The following is a 25021-nucleotide window of genomic DNA, read 5'->3' on the forward strand; positions in this document are numbered from 1 at the left end:
TTGTGACGTAATCAATTTATGAACACAAATTTATAACTAATTACAAAATAAAAAATATGGGTAATGTTTATTAAATTGATGGTGAAATGTCCCATTTTTAGAATAATAACTGAAAACAGCCAATCGAAACAAAAAATTTGATTTTGAAAAACAAACTTCATTTGTTTACGTTTTCCCCAGCAACAGTCCGAGTGTGTACAAAATGGCGACGGACGATTCTAACAGTGACCCTCTAATAATGGTGTAGGATACTTGATTGGCTTGATTTTATAATGATAACTCGGAAGAAGTATGTTACATTCACATTCAGATATTTGATATTTAATTAGTTTATAATTGAAGTGATATTCCTTAGACTTTAAAACTTGATTCCCGGAATTGATAAAACGATAAAAAGTCACACACTTCTCGAATTTGAATCGCTCCGCTAAGGCTAAGGCTAAGACTAAGACTAAAGGCTAATCTAAAATAAAGCAGTAAAGAACAAAAACTTCAACAATACAATTTATTGTCTTGTAACTTAAATCTTAAATTTGAATAGTAGAAGTTACCCTGACTAAGTCATTAATAGCAATATTAATTGTTCTTTTCCAATTTGTATTGATTTCGATCATTCTCATCCTTCTCTCCTTTTCTTCTTCTTCTTCTTCATCATCGTCACCATCTTCTTCTTCTTCTTCTTCTTCTTCTTCTTCTTCTTCTTCTTCTTCTTCTTCTTCTTCTTCTTCTTCTTCTTCTTCTTCTTCTTCTGTTCTTGTTCTTCTTGTTCTTTTTCTTGTTCTTCTTCTTCGGTCTTTTTGCTTTGTGGAAAATGCTCTTGCCAATGTGTTGTGTTCGATCTATTAATTGTGTATGCCATGGAGTGGGCGATATGATTGCAACGCCTGTTTGTTTGTTTTTTGGGTTGTTTTTTTTTTTGGGGGGGGGGTTATAGTTGTAGATTGTTGTTCGTTAAAAGTTTAATTTGCAATGGTGTTATTTGTAGAGGGCAGACAGTCTTGATTGTTTTCAGTGACTGGCCAATGTAGACAAACCAAGTTTTTAAATGGTGCTAATAATGTCTCAGTCAGTGTCTGGTTATCTAATGGATAGCATAGAATAGAATAGAAGGTATCGACGTCGCTTGATTAGGCCACTGGCCTGTCGCCGAGTCTTTCCAGTCACTGAATGTCTTGTTCACAACTGATCTAATGCATTTCCCTACCTGATCTTGTGATCAGGGGCTAGCCTACACTACACTTTCTTTACTGATCTTTTGATCATAGCTATTTTGGATGGGAGGCACTTCTACACTATGCATATAACTTTTATCACAGCATCTAATCTATTCTTGAATGCATTGACACTCGGCGCTTCAACGTTTGCTGGCAATGCGTTCCAACGTTCAATAACTCTCTGTGTAGAAAAGTTCTGTCGAAGGGTGGTTTTAACTCTGGGTTTCAGAAGTTTATATGAGTGGCCCCTGGTGACTGATTTTTTGTCTACTGTGAACAGCCTATCCTGAGTCGCGTACAAGCAATGTGTGAACTTATAGGTCTCAATCATATCACCTCTCAAACGTCGATAGACCATACTTGGCAGTCCTACTCTTTTCAGGCGCTGTTCATAACTCAAGTCCTTGAGTCCACCAACGACCTTTGTTGCTCGCCTAAGCGCACTCTCTATAAGCTTCTTATCCTTTTCAAGATAAGGTGCCCATACACAGTTTTGAACTCCAAATGTGGTCAGACCAAAGCTGCAAACATTAACTTCATAGTGTCACAGTCAAGATAGTCAAAAGATCTCCTTATCAGTCCAAGCAGTCTGTTAGCTTTTTTGACCTGCCTTTCCAAATGCTGTGATGGAGTCAGACAAAGCATGTCTTTGTGCCTTCTCAAAAATATTGATGCTATTGGCTTTGTATGGGTCCCAAACGCTTACTTGTTAACGTTTTATATGCGAATAATTCTGTTGCTTTGTTGAAGAAAATCAAGGCTCTTATTGGCTTTGTTTGTGATGCCTGTATCTGATGGCCCCTTCTCATGTCTTTACTAAGGGTCACTCCAGGATATCTAGCTGGTTGTGGGTGACTGGTGCACGTTTTTATCTGTGGAGATTTTTTAAAAATCTGTGGAGATAGAAGTTGGGTTGTTGAATAAACTAGCATCTGAATATGGGTACAACCGAGATCTTTCCTGAATTAAAAGACATTTTTCATCCACTTTCCCACAAGGCCAATTTGTCTAGGCCTCCTTGGAGATCTATTTGATCTAAAGAGAATGTTATTTTGTTTCTGAATTTGTGGACCAGTAAGCTGTGACTGACTTTGTCAAATGCCTTTGAAAAGTCTAAAACAATTAGGTCTTTTTGGTATCAAATGTCCATTGTATGAGTGACCTGATTCACTGACCCAAGAAGCTGTGTTTACATGAGTGTCCTTGGCGGAATCTAAGTTGTTGAGGGCATATCAAATTTTGTTCCTCGCAATAGTGCATGAGTTTACTACCAATAATGTGTTTCAATAATTTGAAATGGATACATGTTCTGGTTAGTGATATGGGACAATCATTTTCAGGTCTGGTTCCATTCTTGAAGACTGGTGTAATGTTTGCTATTTTTCCAGTCTGTCAGTACCACCGGAGTTGATTGAGATTTGAAAAAGTAGGTTGAATATAGGTGCTAATTCCGATGCAGGACTTTTTAGTACATGATGGCCAAGGGATTGAAATTGTGAAGTTTTCTAGGTCATCTATGGTGATAGGTATTTCATCACATCACCATCATCATTGCCTTTTTCACCCTTGGTCAGGGTATAGGCCACGGACAAACAGTTTCCATCCCTCTCTATCTTGAGCTAACTTTTTTGTTATCTCGTTCCATGTCTTATCACTTCTGTATATCAGCTTCTTTAACTCTTCTCATTGTTCCCCTTGATCCTCTGACCTGAGGGTTCCTGTCCAATATTTTCTTTATTATAACGGAGTCATTCTTTCCACTCCACCTCCATCGTCTTCTCCCTATTCCCTCTCCCATTGGTTTCTGCTGTTGTCTTTTCCATTCTCCTTCATTCTTAATCCTGCCCATCCATTTTATTCTGAGTTTGAGACAAAAGAGCCAGATCATCTGCAAAATCCAGATCATCCAACTGTATTCACAGGGTCCACTGTATGCCATTTCTTCGCCCTTTGGAGGTTTCCTCCTTAAGCCAATCAATGGCAAGGATGAGGAGGAATTGTGAGAGCAAGCATCCCTGCCTGACACCAGTCTTAATTTCAAATCTGTCAGGAAGCTGATCTTCATGTACAACCCTGCAAGCATACTTGATGAGGATTACCAATTTCTCAGGGATTTCATAATGGGCCAGAATTTTCCAAATTGTTGCTCTGCCAATGGTGACATTTTATTTTGTTGATTTTTTTTTTCAAACATATCTAATACAATTCCCATGATTTTATTTCAGTTCATTCTTTAAACAGACTCAGTTGGAGTTGGGGACAGATGTACTTTGATGCACTCACTACAAAATGACAGCAATACGAAACAAATTTTTGTCTGTTGACCCATATATGAAGAATGCTTATTCTCCAAGTAAGTAATTGCTAAAAAATGAATAAATAAGTAAATAAATAATAATAATAATATTGATAAATAAATCTTTAGATTATTTCATTTTTCAGAAGATGATTGCGAGTATTGCAAACAGTAGGTTGTTGGAAAATTTTCCACAATTTTGTTCACCAGATTATGCATTTCTCTTTCAGACATATGTTTACTTATATAACTGCTTCATGCACAACTTAATCTTGATCTCTTTTGAGACAATAATCTTTTCCTACTTATTTATGCCATTTCAATTGATACTTTGCATTGTTTCAAAAGTTAATGATTATAATTGATAATATATATTGCTGTGTAAAGAAACCAACTACAAATGCTTGCACTGCTAATATTATATTCCCTTTAAAAACAAAACAAACAAAAAACAAAGAGAAGAAAGAACAGAAAGAAGAAGAAAAGGAAAGAAAATAAATATATAAAAAGGTACAAAACAAAAGAGAGAACAAATCAAGAATTAATCAACCTCAAAGATGATACAACAATATCCTTTTTTATAGCTTTCAGCAGTGCCAGTTTCAGGCTTTTATCAATTGCAATCATTAACAATTCGTATTCATTTTTTATAAGCTTAAAAAAGTTTCATAATAATTTTTTTTATTCCTGCAATATTTATAAAGCAAACCTCAATTGTTTTGTTTTATTTTTGCACATCGTCAGGGATTTGCCATTTTCAGACACTCTATCGTAGCAAAAAACTAAAACATAAACATTAAATGGAGGACTGATGGTGGTAGTATAGCTAATGTAGATTATTTTATTTAATAGTGTTTAAACATGGAAAAGGCAATGTGAGTACACAAAATCAGAACATGATTACGGTTTTCATATCCCCTTTTGATTCCTGGGGTAAATCACAGTATTCCACAAGACTCAAGTGTGAAAAAGTGCCTGACAGTGATTGTACATTGTAAGAGTGCTAGTTTAACACTGACATGTGATTTCCACCGTATGGAAAAGAAAGTATGTTTCCTTTGGTTTGATTAAAATTAAATGTATATTTCAAAGGTTATTGAATTTGTTGCCCGACATGCTTTTTGATTTTGTCTCCTCTTATTGTTTGAAAATTATATTTATATGAATTTTTATCATGGGTGTAAGATAAGAATTAAACTTGGTCACGGCACTTTAGAACAATAATGGACTCATATATAATGTGCATAAAACGTTTCTGCGATCAGAATTTAAAGATTCCATGTTGACATTTGAGAAAGAACTGCAAATTTTAATTTCATTTATGTCTTTTGTACTTATGTATCCATTTACATAAAATTTAGTTGACCTTCAATATCCATTTTTTTTTTTTTGGGACATGTCTAAATTTCTTAACGCTAGATTGATAATTAATGCAATGACTCATATGATGAAAAGCTAAAAACAGAAAATAAAAACTTTAATGATAACTCATGCATATCATTGCTTATCTTAGTTATACCTACATTTCTCTGACAACATAACAAGCAAAGCATATACGCCTTCTCTCAATATTTAAATCAACCTCTTGATACATTCACATATCCCGATATATCAATGTTTATATATATAACAGTCTTCAATAGTTCAAATATACATACCTTTGTATGATGCATGTATATAATATACCACATAACTATTCTGCAATATATTATGGTCTTAAGTTTGGAGTTAATTTCTTCCTGCAACCCAGATGATTCACAGGATGATGAATTTAGCGGGTCCCAAGTTGGTAAGGCCATTTTCAACAGCAAATAATTTATGCTTTTACCTGCTTGGTACAATGGCGCTATAACACTGCTTGATAGATTGAGCAAATTTACATAAATATATCGTAGCTATTATGAAAGGGGGGTTTACATTTACAGAGTATCCACAAGATACTACATTTGTTGAGTTTTTACTTTTTATTATTTATTCCTTTTCAGTGAAATCATACACCTTTCTTTTGGTTGGCGTATTAGAATAAAAGAGTATTTTGCATGTGATTTTATAGCACTTTATTTGCTCAGTATTTTGTTAATGCGTGTTTTATTCTTTTTGTTAATTTTCATTCCACGTGACGTGTCCATTGAAGCGGCGTTTGTTCAAATATAGTTTCATCTCTTCAATCTCCCGCTGTTAATTTAAATCTCATCACATCGATGCCTCTTCTCAGTCAAGGGGGACAACATAACATAACAAACTAAAAAGAAAACAATCGAAAAACAACATCGACATAGCCACCGCCGCCACCACCACCACCACCACCACCACCAACAAAAACAACAACAACAACAACAACAAAAACCCAACAAAAAACAATGATTAACAATATTACCATATTGAGTGGATCTGTATTTTTGTCATTATGGTTAAAACATTTGAGAAGGGAGTTGACTTTCGAAACCTTACTAAGCCACACCCAGACAGAAAATAAGTTAACAATCTCAACCAATCTATTGGACACCTTAGAATCACCAGAGAAAAATTTGGTTTCAAAACACTGAGGGTATTGCTTTATGAGGCACACCAGACAAGTCACTAAATAAATTACAAAAAAAAAACAACAACAAAACTGCACTTTTCTCTGATGATGAAAGTCACTCCCTTATATTGCATTACTGTTTGATATGGTTTATGTTGTTGGCTGGTAAATGTGTATGCCCGAAACGCTCATTGTTTATATCTCATTCGTTTTTGAAGTTGTTATATTAAATTTCCAATAGACGAGAGATTTTGTTTATTTCCCACGTCCCAAACACCCATTGTACTATGTTTATTGCTTCATAACCACAAAAATTGCATACAGACCTATTTTTTAAAACACAAGAATCAGCTTTTTAAAGATTTTTTTTTATTTTTCAAAGTTTAAAAAAAACCCCTAAAAACTCCAATATCTTTTACATATTTGATTTATTTACAACTTTTGAAATACTATGCCCTCAAGGAGAAGCATATGAAATATAAAATGCCAGTTTCTAGCCCGGTAGTTTTTCAAACATAATACCGGTTACGTTAAGGTTATGATTAGACAGACGTGCATGTAATGTAATGTTAATCCCCCCCATCCCTTTTTTTTTTTCCTTCCTAACCCGATATACTTTTCTCTGAGTGATGAAAATGCGACAAGTTTGAAAGTCACTCCCTTATATTATTGCATTACTGTTTGATATTGTTTATGTTTTTGGCAGATAAATGTTTATACCCCAAGCCCTCATACATTGTTACATAATTTATTCATTTTTGAAACAAAGAATCAGTATTTTTTTAAAGCCAAAAAAAAATAAAAAGATAAAATTGTCCAAGGTCTTTTACATATTTAATCTACAACTTTTGAAATACATACTATAATCTCTCGCTTTGTAATTTTACATTTGTTTTCTTTAAAAAGAAAACTGTTATCACCATTTAATCACGTCAATTAAATTAATATTTCAATTTCAATTTCAAACACGAAAACGCTCGTCATCGCAAAAAGTCAGCAATTGCATGCGAAATATCAGAGAAATTCTAAGCCTTTAACTTCCTCTGGTTGTACTCTTATCTTTTTATTATATGTGACCCACCGTTTCAAAGCGGTATTATGTCGGTATGAAGTAGTTGCTGGAAATGAATTTATAGCCACAAACACGAAATTTGGGGTTAGTTTCACTTTAGTATGGAGGAAAACACATACTATTCCTTGGATTGCTGAAAACTCCGAAGTTCATTTTCTCATCAATTTATTTCTAGATTCACTTTTCAGAGGAGGATTAAGCTTGACATAATACCATTTTGAGACGATGGGTCACACATTGTTCCTTTCTGTTTTCGCTCTTGTCTTCCTGCCATCACTTGTTCGTAAATCCCATCCTGCATGGATCTATTTTATTATTTTTTTTTTGTTCTTTTTTTCTCTTTTCCCCCATTTATTGCAAGGGCATACTTCTCTTAATATCATCACCGCTATGCTTTCAACGATCACGCTTGTTTATGAATTGTTCACATCATGAAAAGGGGAGAAAATAACAATTTTGAAATGTGAAAAAAATAACAAATAAATAAGAATAAAGGTGGAATAGATAAATGAATAAACATTTATAAGCCCCAACCACAATTTTCCCGATTTTTCTCGTGTTAGACGATTAGGAAAATGCTAATCATCCTCCGGATGGGACACAAGAAGAAACTTCTATTGGTGCTGTACGTTTATGTGAAATACTCACAACATCCGCCAGCCGGATCATCACATAAAACTCTTGTAACCTTTAACCTTTATAGATAGTTCGAAGATGACGTCACTCAGGTCTTTGTTATTGTTTTGTGCCATCCGCGTTTATGAGTAATGCTCACTGAACTGTATTAACCCGACTATAAACGTTCATAGATATACACAGTTTTGTGTGTTGGTCCGTTATACTTCCGGATGGCAATGTTATGAGTTTCTTATCCAAGCGCATTCTATCTATAGTCTGATCGATATCGAATTTAACGAGAACTAGTCACCAAAAAGGCTGTCTAAAACAACGGCAGTGATTGGTAAACAGCAAATTTCACAGGTTTTACTATCGATGGTATGTGTCGAAGTAAAATACCCACTGTTCTACCGCTTGATCAATAGAACCAACACAGAAAACTACGTGTAACCTTTAACGTTTATAATATGATCGGGAAAATTGTGTGATAACTAGTCACCCATTTGGTGGTATAAAAACAATAGCAATGATCAAAGAGAGGTCGATTCCATTCACGTTATTGTTTATAAACAGCCAAATAGCGGTCTCTCATATAACCTCAATTGTGTTGGAAGAGACCTAAGCAACAAACAAACAAAATAAACAGCCAAACATGCTTGTCCGAGCACGTGCGAAGGTGTGTCACAAAGTCCATGTTTTGATTGGCCAAAAACCGGTGACCCACCGTTTCAAAGCGGTTTTATGTCGGGATGAATTAGTTGCTGGAAAATGAATTTATAGCCACAAACACGAAATTTGGGGTTAGTTTCACTTTAGTATGAAGGAAAACAAATACTATTTTCTTGGATTGCTGAAAACTCCGAAGTTCATTTTCTCATCAATTTATGTCTAGATTCACTTTTCATAGGAGGATTAACCTTGACCTTGACATAATACCGTTTTGAGACGATGGGTCACAAATGGTTCAAATCTACATTTTGTGAAGATTGTTTGCGATCTTATATAAACAGTTTGCAACGTGCTATCTCTTCATATAGCTATAGATAGTATGCAGATGACGTCACTCAGGCCTTTGTTATTGTTTTTGCCATCCGCGTTTGTGAGTTGTTCTCACTAAGCTGTATAGATAGTATGCAGATGACGTCACTCAGGCCTTTGTTATTGTTTTTGCCATCCGCGTTTGTGAGTTGTTCTCACTAAACTGTATTAACCAGACTATAAAAGTTCATGGTTACACAGAGTTTGTGTGTTGGTCCGTTACACTTCCGGATGGCAATGTTGTGAACTCCTTGGCCAAGCGCATTCTATCTATTAACAAGACTATAAAAGTTCATGGTTACACAGAGTTTGTGTGTTGGTCCGCTATCTTCCGGATGGCAATGTTGTGAACTCCTTGGCCAAGCGCATTCTATCTATATCTACAAGCGTCTTAAATATATATATATTTTTTTAAGTCTCTTTTCCGCCCTTTAAAAAAAATCATTTGAGACAAGTCGTGTCAAGTTTTGTCGAATCTTACGAGACATTAATTGACCATACTTGTATGTATGTATGAATGGTTCAATGAAAGAAAGAATTACTGTTAATTTTCAGACATGCCAATTATATCGTCGTCGTCGTCTTTGTTGTTGTTGTCGTCTTATCGTCGTCGTCATCATCATCATCATCATCATCATCATCATCATCATCATCATCACTACCACCACCACCATTATTATCACCTCCAGCAACCAACATCGCCGGCATTAGCTAGTTAGTCTGAGTACCCCACTATGATTTCGATTTAAAAAAAATTGAATTTAAACGAAAGAGACAATAAATAAATAGATCTTTGTGACACTTAAATCCATTTTTTTAAAATGTCAAATTGTACGATAAAGAGGCTCCTTAACTTCAGAACGTCATCAATACTATCTGTTACAAGTCAAAGCCAGCAACACTACCCGGTCTGACTGCGTCCTGTTTACCTAGTAAATATGCCACCAATAACACTATGCCCACTTTGTGATACGTAACAACATAATTGTCTGGAACGCCTTCAGTGGTTCGTGGTTGCCATTAATCAATAGATCAATACAAATCGACACAGATCGATCGATAACAACACGCACGGCTTGTGTCTGTGTATTCTATTGAAAAGGCTTTGCTGTATCAACGCGACACAGCGAGGAGCAAAGCGGTGTTTTACATGAATTACGATTGTGTCTTGTAGGCAACTAATGAAAGGCTGTCAACAATAGGCCACGGTGGATTTTGAAAAGCTCCTTTCGTGAGATCAATTAAGATTGGACGAAAATTAAGCTTTGCGCTGATCGGGCACACAATGGCACTTAATTGCTTTAGATAGATTGACTTTTGATTTGTGAACAAATAAACAACAATGACATGATAAAATTTGTAATCAGTCTTAGAGCGGAATTGTGGCTTGTTCTATCATTATAAAATCGTCAGAGTATACTATTTATTTGTTTCATTTTGGTTTGTTTGTTTGTTTTGCTTTTGTTTTTTTTTTGTTTTTGTTTTTTTTTTTGTTTTTGTTTTTTTTTTTTTTTTGGGGGGGTTGTTGTTTGTTGTTTTTTTCCAAATGAGAGGCTATGCCTTTTAAGCTCAAAGGATAAGGATACCGATACAATGCACCATGTCATATTGTTGCAAATCATTGACAATACAAAAGAAGCTCTAATTATTTTCAATAGATATCGTCATGGCTTTATCTTACAACCGGATACCTAGAACCAGACTTGGGTTTCGTCCGTGTAGTTGACACGCTTTTCAAGATCCGCCTAGCAAGGGATAAACTGTTTTGAGGAGACTATGCATGTAGTAAACGGAAGGAAGCAACTATTATATTTGCTTCTTTTCTCATTATTTTTTTCTTCTTCAGTCAGTCAATTTCCTTTTCCTGATCACTGAGAAAATTCAAATAAATTCTAGTAAATGAAATGGAAAAACAAAGAGAAAGAAAAATATGTTTTTAATATATATTTTCAACTTGGTTAACTCGCTTAAGCAAAAGTGGTAATGATGTTTTAAAATATGATGTTAGACAGAGTAACAAAAAAGGAAGAAACTCGAACTTCTCATGGTTGCATTTAACTTGTGCTTACTGTCTCAAATTCATGAGAAACAATGCGAGTAATGAGCTCAGATTAAGTGACGGTTGGACTCGAGAACCTTGACATCAAAATTTAACTGGACACAATTAATTTCCACAAAGAAAGGAGTGACCCTGAACTAAATAGGATTTCGAAGGGGGCGTCAATAATTAACGGCCTGTTTTATTGGGAGGTTATTTGTTTTTTATAGTTTCGTTTGTTGTTTTTTTTGTTTTGGGAGGGGGGGGGGGTTGGTTAAAATTTCTTTCAATTATTTCTGTTTAGTTTCTTTGTTGTTGGTTTTTTTGTGTGTGTATGTGTGTATGTATGTGTGCGTGTTTTGTTTGGTTTTCTTTTTTTTTTTCTTTTTTTTCTTTTGCAATGTGGGAATTTGTCAATGATTTGTCACAGGCATTCATACTGATCTTAGTGGGACGCCATTAGGTCAATTTATTCCTTTTACCTGCACTGTCAGCTGTATTGGGATTCGGTAGACAAAATGGGTGTCGTCTCCTTATCAGGGAGGGGATTATTAATTGTATTGGTTTGAGCGGTTATGATACCGTGTTGGTGGTTATTATGTTTGCAGTGCGTTTATATATATTTGATTTGCATGTGGTTATATTTATATAGATAGTGTGTAGTGTGATAGTGTAGTAGTATAGTAGTAGTAGTAGTAGTAGTAGTAGTAGTAGTAGTAGTAGTAGTAGTAGTGTAGTAGTAGTAGTAGTAGTAGTAGTAGTAGTAGTAGTATAGTAGTAGTAGTAGTAGTAGTAGTAGTAGTAGTAGTAGTAGTAGTAGTAGTAGTAGTAGTAGTAGTAGTAGTAGTAGTAGTATAGTATAGTATAGTAGTAGTAGTAGTAGTAGTAGTAGTAGTTAGTAGTAGTAGTAGAGTATAGTGTAGTAGTGTTGTTGTAGTAGTAGTAGTGTGTAGTAGTAGTAGTAGTAGTAGTAGTAGTTAGTGTAGTAGTAGTAGTAAGTAGTAGTAGTAGTAGTAGTAGTAGTAGTAGTAGTAGTGTTGTTGTAAGTGTAGTAGTAGTAATAGTAGTAGTCAGTAGTAGGATAGTAGTAGTAGCAGTAGTAGTAGTAGTAGTAGTAGTAGTAGTAGTAGTAGTAGTAGTAGTAGTAGTAGAAGTAGTACTAGTCGTTGTTGTTTTGTTGTAAGTGTAGTAGTAGTATTAGTAGTAGTGTAGTAGTAGTAGTAGTAGTAGTAGTAGTAGTAGTAGTAGTAGTAGTAGTAGTAGTAGTAGTAGTTTGTTGTAAGTGTAGTAGTAGTAATAGTAGTAGTCAGTAGTAGGAATAGTAGTAGTAGTAGTAGCAGTAGTAGTAGTAGTAGTAGTAGTAGTAGTAGTAGTAGTAGTAGTAGTAGTAGTGTTGTTGTTTTTTGTATGTGTAGTAGTAGTATTAGTAGTAGTCTAGTAGTAGTAGTAGTAGTAGTAGTAGTAGTAGTGGTAGTAGTAGTAGTAGTAGTAGTAGTAGTAGTAGTAGTTGTTGTTGTTGTTGCTGTTGTTGTTGTTGTTGTTGTTGTTGTTATTGTTGTAGAAGTAGTAGTAGTAATACTACCACCACCACCACTACTACTACTACTACTACTACTACTTCTACTACTACTACTACTACTACTACTACTATTACTACTATTACTACTACTACTTCTACTACGTCTACTACTACTGCTACTACTATTAAATCAATACTGTCATCACCGTCCTCACCATCTTTTGTTCCTCTGTGTTTCATAATCACCATTGTTTTAATTCAGTTTTTGACTTTTAAAAAACCCCATCTCAATTCAAGGTGTTATTAAGATGTAAAGAATAAACTATCCTGTAATTTGATAAAAAAATTATCTATGTTCATATTCAATATTGCACATGAGTGTATGTGTATAATTTGAGTTTTCAGCCTCAATAAATCTGATTTGCAAATTGGTGATAAGGATATAAACAATAAATGTAACCGCATCCATAGGTTATATACCAAAAGCTGGAATATAAAAGACAGTTTAGAAATTTACAATTTCCAGATCTAGGCGTTTGGAAATTTAAAAAAAAAAAAGGTATAGACAAAAAAAACCCCCAAAAAATCGGTATTTACAGGCTAATTATTGACGCCTAATGTTTGTGAAATACTGATTGCTTGGAGATATAAAGAGAGGCAATGTTTTTTCTGTTTGTTGAATGTTTTGTAATACTATCTTCACGGTTATTTAAAATAAGTGATTAGTTTACATTTTCGCCTCTATTTTTACATAAGTTCCCTGTCAATCTATAAATCCACGGCATAATCGTTATTATTATTATTATTATTATTATTATTATTATTATTATTATTATTATTATTATTTTATATTATTATTATTATTATTATTATTATTATTATTATTATTATTATTATTATTTCGGCGTTTTGTGCACCTGAAGCGGCAACAGGATAAGTAAAGTATTATTATAACTTATAGATATCAATATCTTCACATGTGTTGTTTCTAACGAATGATCTCCTGCTATATGCACAGTTCCAAAAGACATTGCGAGTCATTTGTCATATAACTTTTCATAATGAAAATATAAATGTTACAGTATTTATAGAACTATTTTCATATATGCTCATTTAAGCCATAAAGTTTGAAGTAGTAATATGCACAGTTCCAAAAGACATTGCGATTCGTTTTGTCATATAACTTTTCATAAATGTTTCAGTATTTATAGAACTATTTTAATTTGTGCTCATTTCAGCCGTAAAGTTTGATATCGGCCACAAGAATGGACCATTCATAAAATTACTGGACAACAAATGTAAAGACGATTTAGCAGACGATGAGATAGCCCTTAAGACTCCTCGCCCAAAGGAATGGGAGCTGGATGTCAGAGCTCTCATCTCATCGAAACGATGGCTCCAAAACTATGGACTCAAGAAGAATCGACTGGAACTCAGTCAGCTTTTGCCATCTGTTGGATTTAAACTTAGTGACGGTAGGTGGTAGAAATAGTGAATTGAAGAAATTCATTGGTCTTTTGTTTTCAGAACATCGCATGTCTACTTTTTATTTTTTTAAGTCGACGATTATTTATGATAAAAGTTCATAAGTGAATGAAACAAAAGATGAAAAAAAACAATTAAGAAAAGAGGCCCAAAGCTTGTCACTGTATAGCTCTTAGGTTTGTGATAGTTATTTTGAAACTTTGGATAGACAATTAACAATATTGTAAAAGACCTAATAAAGATTTCTTAAGTTATGGCTATTTTTTGTGGTGGCATGCCACAAAATAGTAAGCCCATTTGTGTCTAGTATTTCAAGATATATTCTGAGTCCGAGGACATCCTTTTTAACTCAACTGATTTTCTCATTTATATAAGAATTATTTTTTCCCCTTTAAAGTAATTCTCCAGTATTCTTCCATTAATTTGAAATTCAGTAACAAGTTATGATCACCCAACATAAACGTTTTCCTTTTCTTTTTTTTTTCAAGGGGGAGGGGGGGGGGGGGGGGGAGGGCATAGTATGTTCTATAGCTCTAGAGATGGTTAAAATCGAAAGGTGCCTAAGTAAGCCTATGATGGAAAGAGAATAAAGCGAGCGAATATGTTTCATACATGTCAAAACGACACACTACAACATTTTTCAGTCTTTGGATTCCATCAATATATTATAAACACACAGTAAACGATTTTATTTGTCAGATACTAAGATTTAGGCTGCTGCAAGTGATTATAGTGCGGAGATTTTCATATAATTTGATGCTTTTGTATGAAATAATAGTTATTATGATCTATTACAATTAAAGTATGTTGAATAAAATCATTGTCATATTATTATTGAATTCATACCATTTGGCAATGTTTCATTTCAATTAGAAAATCAGCACTGTTGCAGGATAAAAAATTTTTAAAAAGGTTTTCATGATACAGTGACAGACAAAAGAGATAGAAATTAACAGATAAACACAATGTCCCAAATAGCAGCCTTCTTCGATCTTAAACCCTCTGAATGCTAGACATTTGTATGGACATCAGGTTTGGGGTTTGATGCCTAGTTGAGGGTGGTCGATTTTGGGGGATTATTTTTCCTGTATTTTTTCTACCGGCTTGAGTGGGCATTGTATCATACAAAACTTTTCAGATTTTCATGTCTTTTGATATTTTACCTCTCACCTTTGTTTGTTTTTTTTGTTTTGTTTTGTTTTGTTTTTTTGTTTTTTAAATCTTCAAATATAGAGTACGACACATGCTTGAAGAAACCAGTGAGTTCCAGATATGGAGGTGGGCTGTTTCGACATATGATGCATCCTGATGGAAGAACTTTTAATGTAAGTCTAAATGTTACTTCATACATTTTGATTGAAAGTGTTCTAACAATCCAAAACACGGACATTGGACGCATGTAGACATCTCTAGTTTGTGTTCATATTAAGAATGCTATGTATGATAAAAATGAGAATGAAGAGAACGAAAGAAATTAAAGCATAAGATTTACACGTGGAAATATTTTCATTATTATTCTACAATTGAAATGAAAATGAATTTTTGATCTAGACTCATAATGTTATCTCGACCAAGTTTACTTTTTAAAAATGAAATACAGATTAACATAAGGAGTTTTAATTAATGAGAATATGATAATGTTGTTGTTGTTGTTGATGATGATGATGGTGATGATGATTCTTATTTTTATTGTCAAACAGGTAAACTGCCCAAAGGACAAACTTCTCCAGATTGAGAAACGCCTTTTTCAGGCAATGAATTTGTTCAAGAGGAGGCTGGAATGGCTAACCACTGAAAGTCGTCGAGTTTTTGGCGTCATAGAGGAAAGATCAGTCACCATCGTTTTAGATATCCGCAATATGTCGCCACAGCAGTTTGATCAGTACCGAACTGCCTTGGAGAGGGTTTTACGGGAGCAAGTGTCACAATTATCCAAATTTAATTTGATAAGGTTAGTGATCTGGTATTAGCTTATTTGTTTAATTATAAAAATAGTCAATATTTTTTTTGAAAGTAATATTCAAACATGATTTCATTTACATTTTGATTTAGAGAAATTAATATTTGATATTATTTTGGATTGATTATGTATCCTTCTTTGTCTAAATAGATGAAAATAATATTGCATCATTGATTCTTTGTATAAAAGTCAGATGGAATCACCATAATTATTATATCCTCTGATGACCATTATTACAGTTGAAAGTTGTGAATATAGTTTTTATCAGCTTTTTTTTTTCTTAGATTCTATTGAGATGGATATTTTAGATAAAAATGATCCATTTTTTGTTTTTTTGTCTCCTTGTTAGAGCTAGTGAGGACATTCAGCTTTACAGTCCTGAATGCGTTGCTGTATCTCATGACACACTAGAGACAGCTATCCAATGGCTATGGAAGCTGGACCGTTTAGCACCCGTCTCTAACACAGCAGCAGCAGAGGCCATTTTCAAAGCAATTTGTGATCAACATGTATGTTTTTTTAAATAAAATCTTTTCCCTTAATATGGAAATTGCATATAATCGTGTCAATCTGGTTTTATTTCGGAATGAACTGGGTGAAGAAAATTGAGTTTAAATTTGAAATTATTAGAATTTGGAAATTTGAAATTATCAGAATTTGGAAATTTAAGTTATTTTGATTGTTTTTAAAACCTTTTTCCTTCACGAGGGCGTATAAGTTTAACTCAAGTTATATAAGGTTGGCTTAAAATTCAATCTTAAACAACAAAATTTGCCCCAACACGATACCACTTTGAGAAAATTGTCACATTTACTTCTCTTATTCACAGTAATGGCAGACTATGGATAACGTTATGTGGAAAGCTACAATAGAAATGCTTCCAATTTAATGACAACATAAACAACATGTGTTTTGGCCCATTGTCAGAAAGCAAAATCTGGAAATTTTATTTCATTTTTGATTTTGTTCTTTTTAAACTTTTGCTTTTATACTGAGGTTTACTTGGACTTCAAATGCTTTCTGTTCGTAATTGAAGCATTTCCATTAATATTATTGTTTCATATGATGTTTTATACTAAACATCTATATAAAACTAACGTATACATATCTGACATCCGAATGCAATTCTGGGCTTAGTTTAACATTGTTGTACTGGACAATATTTTGCATCATATTTTTGAGACATCCATTACAACAATGAGCCCATATTAAATTGGGTTATCAAACCTGTAAATGAGTGCACATCGGGTAAAACTATTGTTTTATCGTCTGCGCACCTCAAAATTTGACTGGAATGAACTTATTTCATATAAGTGTAAAATACTTTTTTTTGATGTAACAAACTATTTTATTTTCTTCAAAGAGCCTTTACTTAAATTAATCTTGCTAATTATTAGATAGACCCCCTTGTGAGGGTCTTATGTTGCAAAGTAATGGTATGTATATGTGTGTGTTTGATTTTATTTCACAGAATGAGGCAATATACTTGTTTACTGAAGGAACTTCCATCGATAGCGGTAAAGAAATTTTAAAGGAAAAGGTGAGTCACTTTGTGACAACCCCCTGGCCCCTTTCCAAAATTAAAAAAAAAAAGATTATTTTGTGAAGCAAATAGAAATAAAGAATTCTAAATGTTAAAGTGGTCTGAATTTATCTTACATTGAATATACTTCATTTCATAAGAACTACCATCCATGCGTTTGAACTAATGATCTTAATTTTTTATTTTAATAAACAAAAAGGAATTTAACAGCTTCAAAAAAGAACACAATACCAAACTAGGATTTGTTCAGGTTCAAAACCCGTCTTCGGCCAATGACAAAAAGCAATAAAAACGTAAATATATTACTAAAAAACAAGATCAATGACTAAATATTTTGTACGCCCTCTCTGTTGAAGAAAAATCTTGGACATTCCAGGATATTTATTCAACAGAGAGGACTTACGATATATTTAGATGTTGATCTGATTTTTTAGTAATGTAATTATGTTTTTATTGTTTTTGTCGTTGGCTGAAGAAGGGTTTTGAGCCCAAAACATTCTGTGTTTGGTATTTTATTCTCTTTTGAAGCTGTTATATTCATTTTTGTTTAATACTTTTTTACAGTCCACAGCTTCTAGCAGCCTAGTATCACCTTAATTTTGAATGTTTAAAAAAAATTTTTTTTTTAGATAAGTTCCCTAAACCTGAAGAGGCCAGTTCATGTTGTGTCTTTCAACTGTGACTGTTCCAACACCATCAAATACTTGAAAGAATTTGCCAAGTCAACACATGGAAAGTAAGTCTGAGGGACCCATTTCTTTGCTTTTCTTTTCCATTACATCTCTTTTTCCAATTGTCTCACAATTTGTTTCGAATAGAAAAAGATGAATATAAACATTGGTTTAGATAAATGTAATTGATTTAATAGTTGTAACATTTGTACACAATGTGAGCGGAGAGAATGACGAGTTTCATTTTATGTTAATATAGGCATTCTTTATAAGAAATTATTTCATGTCAGAAAATTAACACTTGTTCAATTCAATTAAATATCAGTCTTGAAATGATAATTATCAAAGAGTTTGATGAAAAGGTCAAAATTGGATGTTAGGTTGTAAGTTCTCAACAATGTAAGTCAAGTCATTACTTTGTGACAATTTAAACAAATCATTCCACCTTCTTAAAATTTCACACTACAGACAATGTTTGTTTTCACATAAATCCTCTCCCAACGTCGTTGTCTTCTTTACTTTCTAGATGTCTTTTTACAAGTCTTTTATGCCTCACACTTTGTCATTCAATTTAGATTTCATGCCTATGCTGTCGTCATGGAGTTAGACGCTTATGAAGCGCAACCCGGTGATGGCATCTCACGTAGCGCCAATATCATGTTGAAGAGGAAAACATTTGGAGGAATTCCCCCAGGGGCAGGTGTCAGAGAGGATGTTGTCCTCCTTTTTGAGGAAATGGAAGAGGCCCGGAATAACCTTGCCCAAATTAGAATGTTGATAGAGAAGGCCCCTGAACCCAGTGCTTCTTCTAAAGGTAAAAACAGAGACATTCTTTGTAGAATCCATTTTTAATCAGTGAACAGATTAGTAAGACGAGTTTTCACATTTATATATGCAATGCACCACAGGGTGAAAGACATTCACATAAAATTTTACCTCAGGAAACTAATTTCTAATATACCAGTTATTTCTTTGAATTACTTTCAGATCCATTTACCGCATGTTTCATTTAAAAGGAAAAACAATAAAAAAGATTATGATATGGTCGTTATTGTATAGAATGAATTGTGTTGCAGAGACAATCACAATTAAAGTATTAAAGACTCTTTGAACATAATCTTTCATACCTAATCGAATTTATGCAACAGTACTGAGAACTTTCAGCTTTTGAACTACCATGCCTTCAATTCATTCTTAATTACACCAATCCACAGAGTCTGAAAGGTAATATTATCCGGAGTTGTTTGTGTTCCATACTGATTATACTGTTGTTCAGGATGCGTCATATTTACTGTATTAAAATGATTAGAATTATATTTGTGTTAAACATATTTATAACAATTGACATATTACTTTCTGTATGTAATGAATTATTATAGAAAGTGTTCTATTTTTTGGTTAGGCTCATTCTTCCTCTTTTTCTACAAGACTTTGATTTTCAATTTTTTTTACAAGAAGAATTCCTAAGCAATGTTTTTGTACATTGTTAACATTGCATGTAAAATATTCATAAATGTGCACGATTGAATGTCTCTATACAATAAAAAGGAAAAAAAAAGAGTTTATAACAGCATGGCATATAAAATGATAATAGATTCATTACCTTATACATTTACAATGGAATCCGCTAAAAGTCAACACTCTTAATGTTAACTTTTGCTTTAAATGAACACTTCTTGTTGGTCCCAAATCAATTTAACTAAGTGTGTTCCATTGATAATGGATAAAGTCAACCTTGCTTTAAGTCAACCAATCTTTCTGTTCCGGCAGTGTTGGTTTTATTGGGATTCCACTGTATATTATAGAGGGTCATTTTTATTTTAATTGTTTACACTGAATTCTATTTATTCTTTATTTATATTTAAAGAGTCAATACGTGTTGTTTCATCCGGATAGTCCAAAATGATGTAGTACAATTAAAGAAAAAGCAAATTAAAAATTTTATTTTCAGAAAGATAATTGTTAATTAGAAGTGGAAAGAGTTGGAGTGGAATGGAACATGTTTACTGATATCTTTTTTTATATTGTCCATGTTATTATTTATTATTATTTATTATTATTATTATTATTATTATTATTATTATTATTATTATTATTATTATTATTATTATTATTATTATTTTCATTATTATTATTAATATCTATATTTTAAACTTCAAGCCAGCTGCATTTGTTGTCAAGTAGATTAAAAGGTCAAGGGTATTTCATAAAATAATTCTTTCCAGTTTTTAAAGTTGAAATTTCACTTTGATAATGCATCATCTGTGCGGCTATGTGGTCTTGTGGTATGACACTCGCTTTCGGATTGGAAGGTCCTTGGTTCGAACCTCGCTTAGAGCAGAGTTGAGTCCTTGGAAGAGGCTCTTACTCACATTTTCTCACCATACTCGGGTGTAAAATGAGTACCTGGCCGTTAACAGCGTTGTCTGTCTGAAAAAAAATGTAATGTCGCCTAACAGGTGTCATGTCCCGTCCTAAATGTTAAGCGTTGCTGTTGGCCAGGGACCCATTGTAAAGCGCTTTGAGCATGTTTAGTGGATAATGCACGATATAAAAACTCAATTAAATTTTAAAATGAAATCTTTTATGGCGAATGTCAATGTTCATATTGTATTCATAATGTTCATATTGTTAAAATGAAGTGATGAAAAAATAGAGAAATTGAATTTTAACTTTATTGATTCTCATAAGCACTTATTTGCATTGTATTTGTTAGATACAAGTATAAAAAGGCAAAACCAGACTTTCCTTTTCATAGCTTAAACAAAAAGTAATTGACAAATGTAGCAAATGTAATGGTATTGCTTTTTACCATCTCTAAACTAGGTAAAGAGAACGAACCAACTAGAATTATATCTACGAAAAATGAGGAATACATGAATTCTCAAGAGTGGTTAGACATTTATGGCTTGGAAGCCAAGCGGCTGGGTCTATACGACGTCTTGTCCGGCGTGGCTTTCAAGCATCTAGATGGGGTTGTTGACATCATGCATCAACCACCCAACGACAATCAGACAGACGCTGTGAGAACTACCATTTCTTTTTTCTTTTTTAAAATATAATTTTGATCTTTAGAATTTAAGGGTTTTTATTCTACTTGTTAAAAAAAAAAAACCAACATAGATTTTTACATAATTGTAAATTAATATTTTTAGTGAAATAAATTGAAAAAGTGTTTTTACATCATACCGGTTTTCTTTTCAGTATTTTCTTTTTCTGTGTTTGAGAGCTGATTGGACTCCTTCTCATTTGATCAAGAAAATCTTAATGGAAACAAATTAAATTTTTAACCCCTCAACTCACCTTTGAAATGTTTGATTATATGCACTTTGTATCAAAGATTGTACTTTTATTTCATTTGGATCATGTGACAATGTCAGGTAACAATAAGGGGTTAGTGGATACTTAAGTCCTGGGGTTGTATCCTAGAATAGGCAATTTGCACACATCATTCCACAGGGAATCACTTGTAAATAAGTATCTGACCATAGGCAGTGATAAATACTCAAAGAATTTAAGTATATAAATTGTAAACTATGCTCCTTATTTGCTGTCAGCCTCCTAAAATAGTTAATAAAAATAACAAAATCAACTTAGCCCAATGCTTTTATTAGATTTTATCTAAATTATGATTCTTAACAGATTGTTCAACAGAGGTTGGTGAATGCCCGCTATTGTGAAAGGTTTCCTGTAGTGCGGTGGAAGGATGGACGTGTAGTACATGTTCAGGTGACCCCTGAAGTTCATCGGGGATATGAAGAGAAGGTCCAAGTAGCTTTGAACAAATTTCAACAAAGGTAGATAAATTCAATAGAGAAAAAAAAGAGAATTTTGATGATGAAAAAGAATGTCTATTGAGTATTTAAAAATATATTTTGAATGATGGTAATACTCTCATTTTAATTGTATTAACAATATTTGATATGTTTCTTTTTATTTTCTGTTTTTATATTAAGCGACGCAGATAATAAAATTGGGCAGGATGTCTTTTTGAAGATTTTTTGAGGTGTTTTGCACTAAATCAAAACCAAACAAATAATGATAATAATTTTTAAAAGACCACGCAGGGGAGATGGCCATTGCTTAGCGCCATAAAAAATCTTAATTACTTCTACATGAAACAAGCTTTGTAATTTAATTCATCATCCAATAATACTGAATTACCAACTAATTCTCTACTCAGGAATGGATGGGTTAGTGTGGTCTGAGAAATATATAGCAAATTTCCGTGCATAATAGCTCCTCATTGAACACTCCTCGTCTGAATCATCTTTATATGTGGTTAATGAAATAAAGAGAAAGCTGACTTTAGTATAATTGCCATATAAGCCACAAACTTTTTTTTGTTGAAGCTATTGTGTATATTTTGATAATATTTCACGCTAGTACGATTTTTTTTTGTCTTGCAGGATTGATTGGCTCAACAAAGGGAGCAGAGCACTGTTTGGGACTGTAGTAGAGGAACAAATATACATCCTTATAGACATGTCTGCCTCTATGCAACCGAGTATAGGATTTGTTAAACAGAAAATATTTGTTTTAATGCAGGTAAATTGCAAGTATTGTGAAATATAAAGATTGAGTAAAATATGGAATTGTTGTATTTTTAAAAATTTTTTTTTGTTTTCTCAACATTTATGTCCAGAAAAAAAAACTCCAATGAGAATCAAATCAACACCAAAACACAACTCCGTATCAGCTGAATGGCACAGAAATTGAAAATGTATCAAAATTTACATATTAAGGGAGCATTATAGATGAACAGGGAGGAACAGATGCTGACACACAGTCAAGAATTTCAAAAGCCAGACAAGCATTTGTCATTTTAAAACCAATAAGGAGAAATAAGAATATCCATAAAAACACCAAATTAAAACTGTTCAAGAGCAACTTCAAGTCGGTCCTTCTTTATGGCACAGAAACATGGAAGCAGACTGAATCTATAGAGAACAAGCTGCAGGTTTTTATTAACAATTGTCTTCGTCAAATCGTAAACATCCGATGGACAGACAAGGTCACCAACAAAATGCTATGGGACAACTGCCAACAGACACCTATTGCAACAACCATATGACAAAGAAAGTGGAAATGGATTGGACACATCTTTAGAAAATCATCCATCACAAGGACAGCACTTGAGTGGAACCCCCGACACTACATTTGGAATTGAAAAGTGTCTAAATATCATGGGGAGGAGGCGAAGGTGGTAGTCAGAGACCGTCCTAGATGGAGATCCATGATGAATGCCCTACGCTTCAGATGGAGTTAAAAGGAATAAATCTTAAATCAACTAATTTTTAAAACCAGAATTTGATATATAACTATTAATTATTAGTTTTATTAGATTCATTTTAGTAATGCTATTAGTTTGTTGGGATTTTTAAGAATGTAAAAATCTAAGGAACATGAGTTTAAAACCACAATAACATCCTAATGATTATTTCATTCTCATTTTTAACTTGTGAAAAAGGAGCAACTTCGACACAAGAGAAAATTCAATTTCGTCGCCTTTAACTCGAAAGCAGCTGCATGGAAGGATAGATTGGTGGAAGTATCTGAGCGATCCCTCCAGAATGCATGGTCCTGGATTCAAAGTTTGAGTTGCTGGGGGTCCACAAACACATATGGAGCCATTCAGTTGGCAATGAGTGACCCTAATACAGAGGCCATCTATCTTTTGACTGATGGTAGACCTGATCAGGTGAGGAAGTCTCTAAACATGGCTATAATAAAATGTGAAAAAAAAATATATCATATTATCAGTGTTGAGGAATTCAATGGAAGATGTTGATCAGATTTCAATAAATGATAGCAGCTGAAAATTTAAATTTTCCACAATTTTATTCAATCAGTTTGTTTTTGGTTTTTTTTCTTTCTTTTATTTATTAATTTATATTTTGCATGTTGCTGTTGACAACTTGCACTTTATCTTATCAAAAATTTTCAAGTAATCCATTCCTTTCAGCCAATGCAGTATTTCGTTTTATTTTTGCAACAGCAACTTTGTCAAATCTTATTTAATTTTCTCTTTCCTTTTTAAAAAAAAATCAACAGCCACCCAAATCCATTATAGCCCAGGTTCAAATGCAGAAGTGTATTCCAATCCACACTATTTCCTTCAACTGTGAGGACCGACAAGCCAATGAGTTTCTTTACAATCTGGCCGATGCTACAGGTGGACGATATCATTACTATTCTGACGACGGACCACCAGTAGACCAACCTGAGGCTTGGGAGGTAAGAATGTTAATGGAGCTATTTGAGATATTTGATAAATCCAAATTGCTTCATCACAGTCGTTTTTGTAATTATGTATTATCATTTCACTCATGTATCATGTTAGAAGCATCAGTTCTATATTCTTTTAACACAGTCAAACTAGTGTGTCTACTTCTGTGTCTACCCTGACAAGTGTCGGCCATACACGTCATTATCCACCTTACTTACCACCTTGCACAAGTTCACATTACTTTTTTGTACGTAGAAAAATTGGGAGGCCTTCCGAAAGCTCCTTGTGCTAAGGGAAACAACTCAAATATTCCCTCAACTAACCCTAAGAAAAAATAAAACCTTGTACCTTTAACTAACCCTAATAGGGAAAAACAAACACCCTGACACCTTTAATAAGACTTATGACTTAACCTAATAGAAAAAAAAAAAATTATCAGACCTCGAGCTAACCCATATAGAATTAAAAAACCTAGGATTGCTTTCAATACTTCACAAAACAAAATGAAGACGGAAAACCGAAACAATGGTCGTATTAGGAAAGTTTAAACTTTCCCTACTCTATCAAGGTTTGTTCTAGAGTTTTTAAAATGCTACTATATATTGACAAATTGAATAAATAAACGCATGACAAAAGATCTACTGTGAAAATACACATTGAAAGAAATGCTAGCACGAGGAGATTTCGGAAAGTCTCCCAAATAATTGTTTGTTTGACAAGTGTCCACCACACACAAATAGAGAAAAAATCACTTTCGCACCCAACATCTGTCCGTCTACTGCTTTCTACCGTAACCATACACAGGTGTCCACCA

The 25021-nt window shown here is 33.4% G+C and overlaps 2 protein-coding genes across 9 annotated transcripts in view; one reads left to right on the forward strand and one right to left on the reverse strand.

Moving 5' to 3' along the window:
* The first annotated feature begins 32 nt into the window (after positions 1-32).
* Positions 33-25021, forward strand: part of LOC144971557 (von Willebrand factor A domain-containing protein 3B-like) — a 62864-nt gene continuing 37875 nt past the window's right edge. For 3 of the 8 annotated variants that reach the window (XM_078912584.1, XM_078912586.1, XM_078912588.1), the window contains exons 1-14: positions 179-289; positions 3440-3567; positions 13558-13794; positions 15038-15129; positions 15505-15755; positions 16114-16273; positions 17236-17304; positions 17937-18043; positions 18554-18792; positions 20805-21001; positions 21621-21775; positions 22388-22526; positions 23449-23679; positions 24033-24215. In XM_078912584.1, coding sequence (XP_078768710.1) covers positions 3504-3567; positions 13558-13794; positions 15038-15129; positions 15505-15755; positions 16114-16273; positions 17236-17304; positions 17937-18043; positions 18554-18792; positions 20805-21001; positions 21621-21775; positions 22388-22526; positions 23449-23679; positions 24033-24215 — 2124 coding nt within the window. In that variant the 5' untranslated portion in view covers positions 179-289; positions 3440-3503. Of the gene's footprint in view, positions 290-3439; positions 3568-5260; positions 5300-13557; positions 13795-15037; positions 15130-15504; positions 15756-16113; positions 16274-17235; positions 17305-17936; positions 18044-18553; positions 18793-20804; positions 21002-21620; positions 21776-22387; positions 22527-23448; positions 23680-24032; positions 24216-25021 lie in introns of all 8 variants that reach the window. The other 5 variants (XM_078912583.1, XM_078912587.1, XM_078912582.1 and 2 more) reach the window with 3 other exon arrangements.
* Positions 1288-3378, reverse strand: LOC144971884 (uncharacterized). The gene is made up of 2 exons (XM_078912958.1): positions 3314-3378; positions 1288-1735 (listed from the first exon to the last, which is right to left on the reverse strand). The coding sequence occupies exons 1-2, from the start codon at positions 3376-3378 to the stop codon at positions 1288-1290; spliced, it is 513 nt and encodes a 170-aa protein (XP_078769084.1).

The sequence above is a fragment of the Berghia stephanieae genome, chromosome 4 (genome assembly GCF_034508935.2).
Source record: "Berghia stephanieae isolate SIO BIC M18660-M18661 chromosome 4, UCSD_Bste_1.3, whole genome shotgun sequence".
Taxonomy (NCBI): Eukaryota; Metazoa; Mollusca; class Gastropoda; order Nudibranchia; family Aeolidiidae; genus Berghia; species Berghia stephanieae.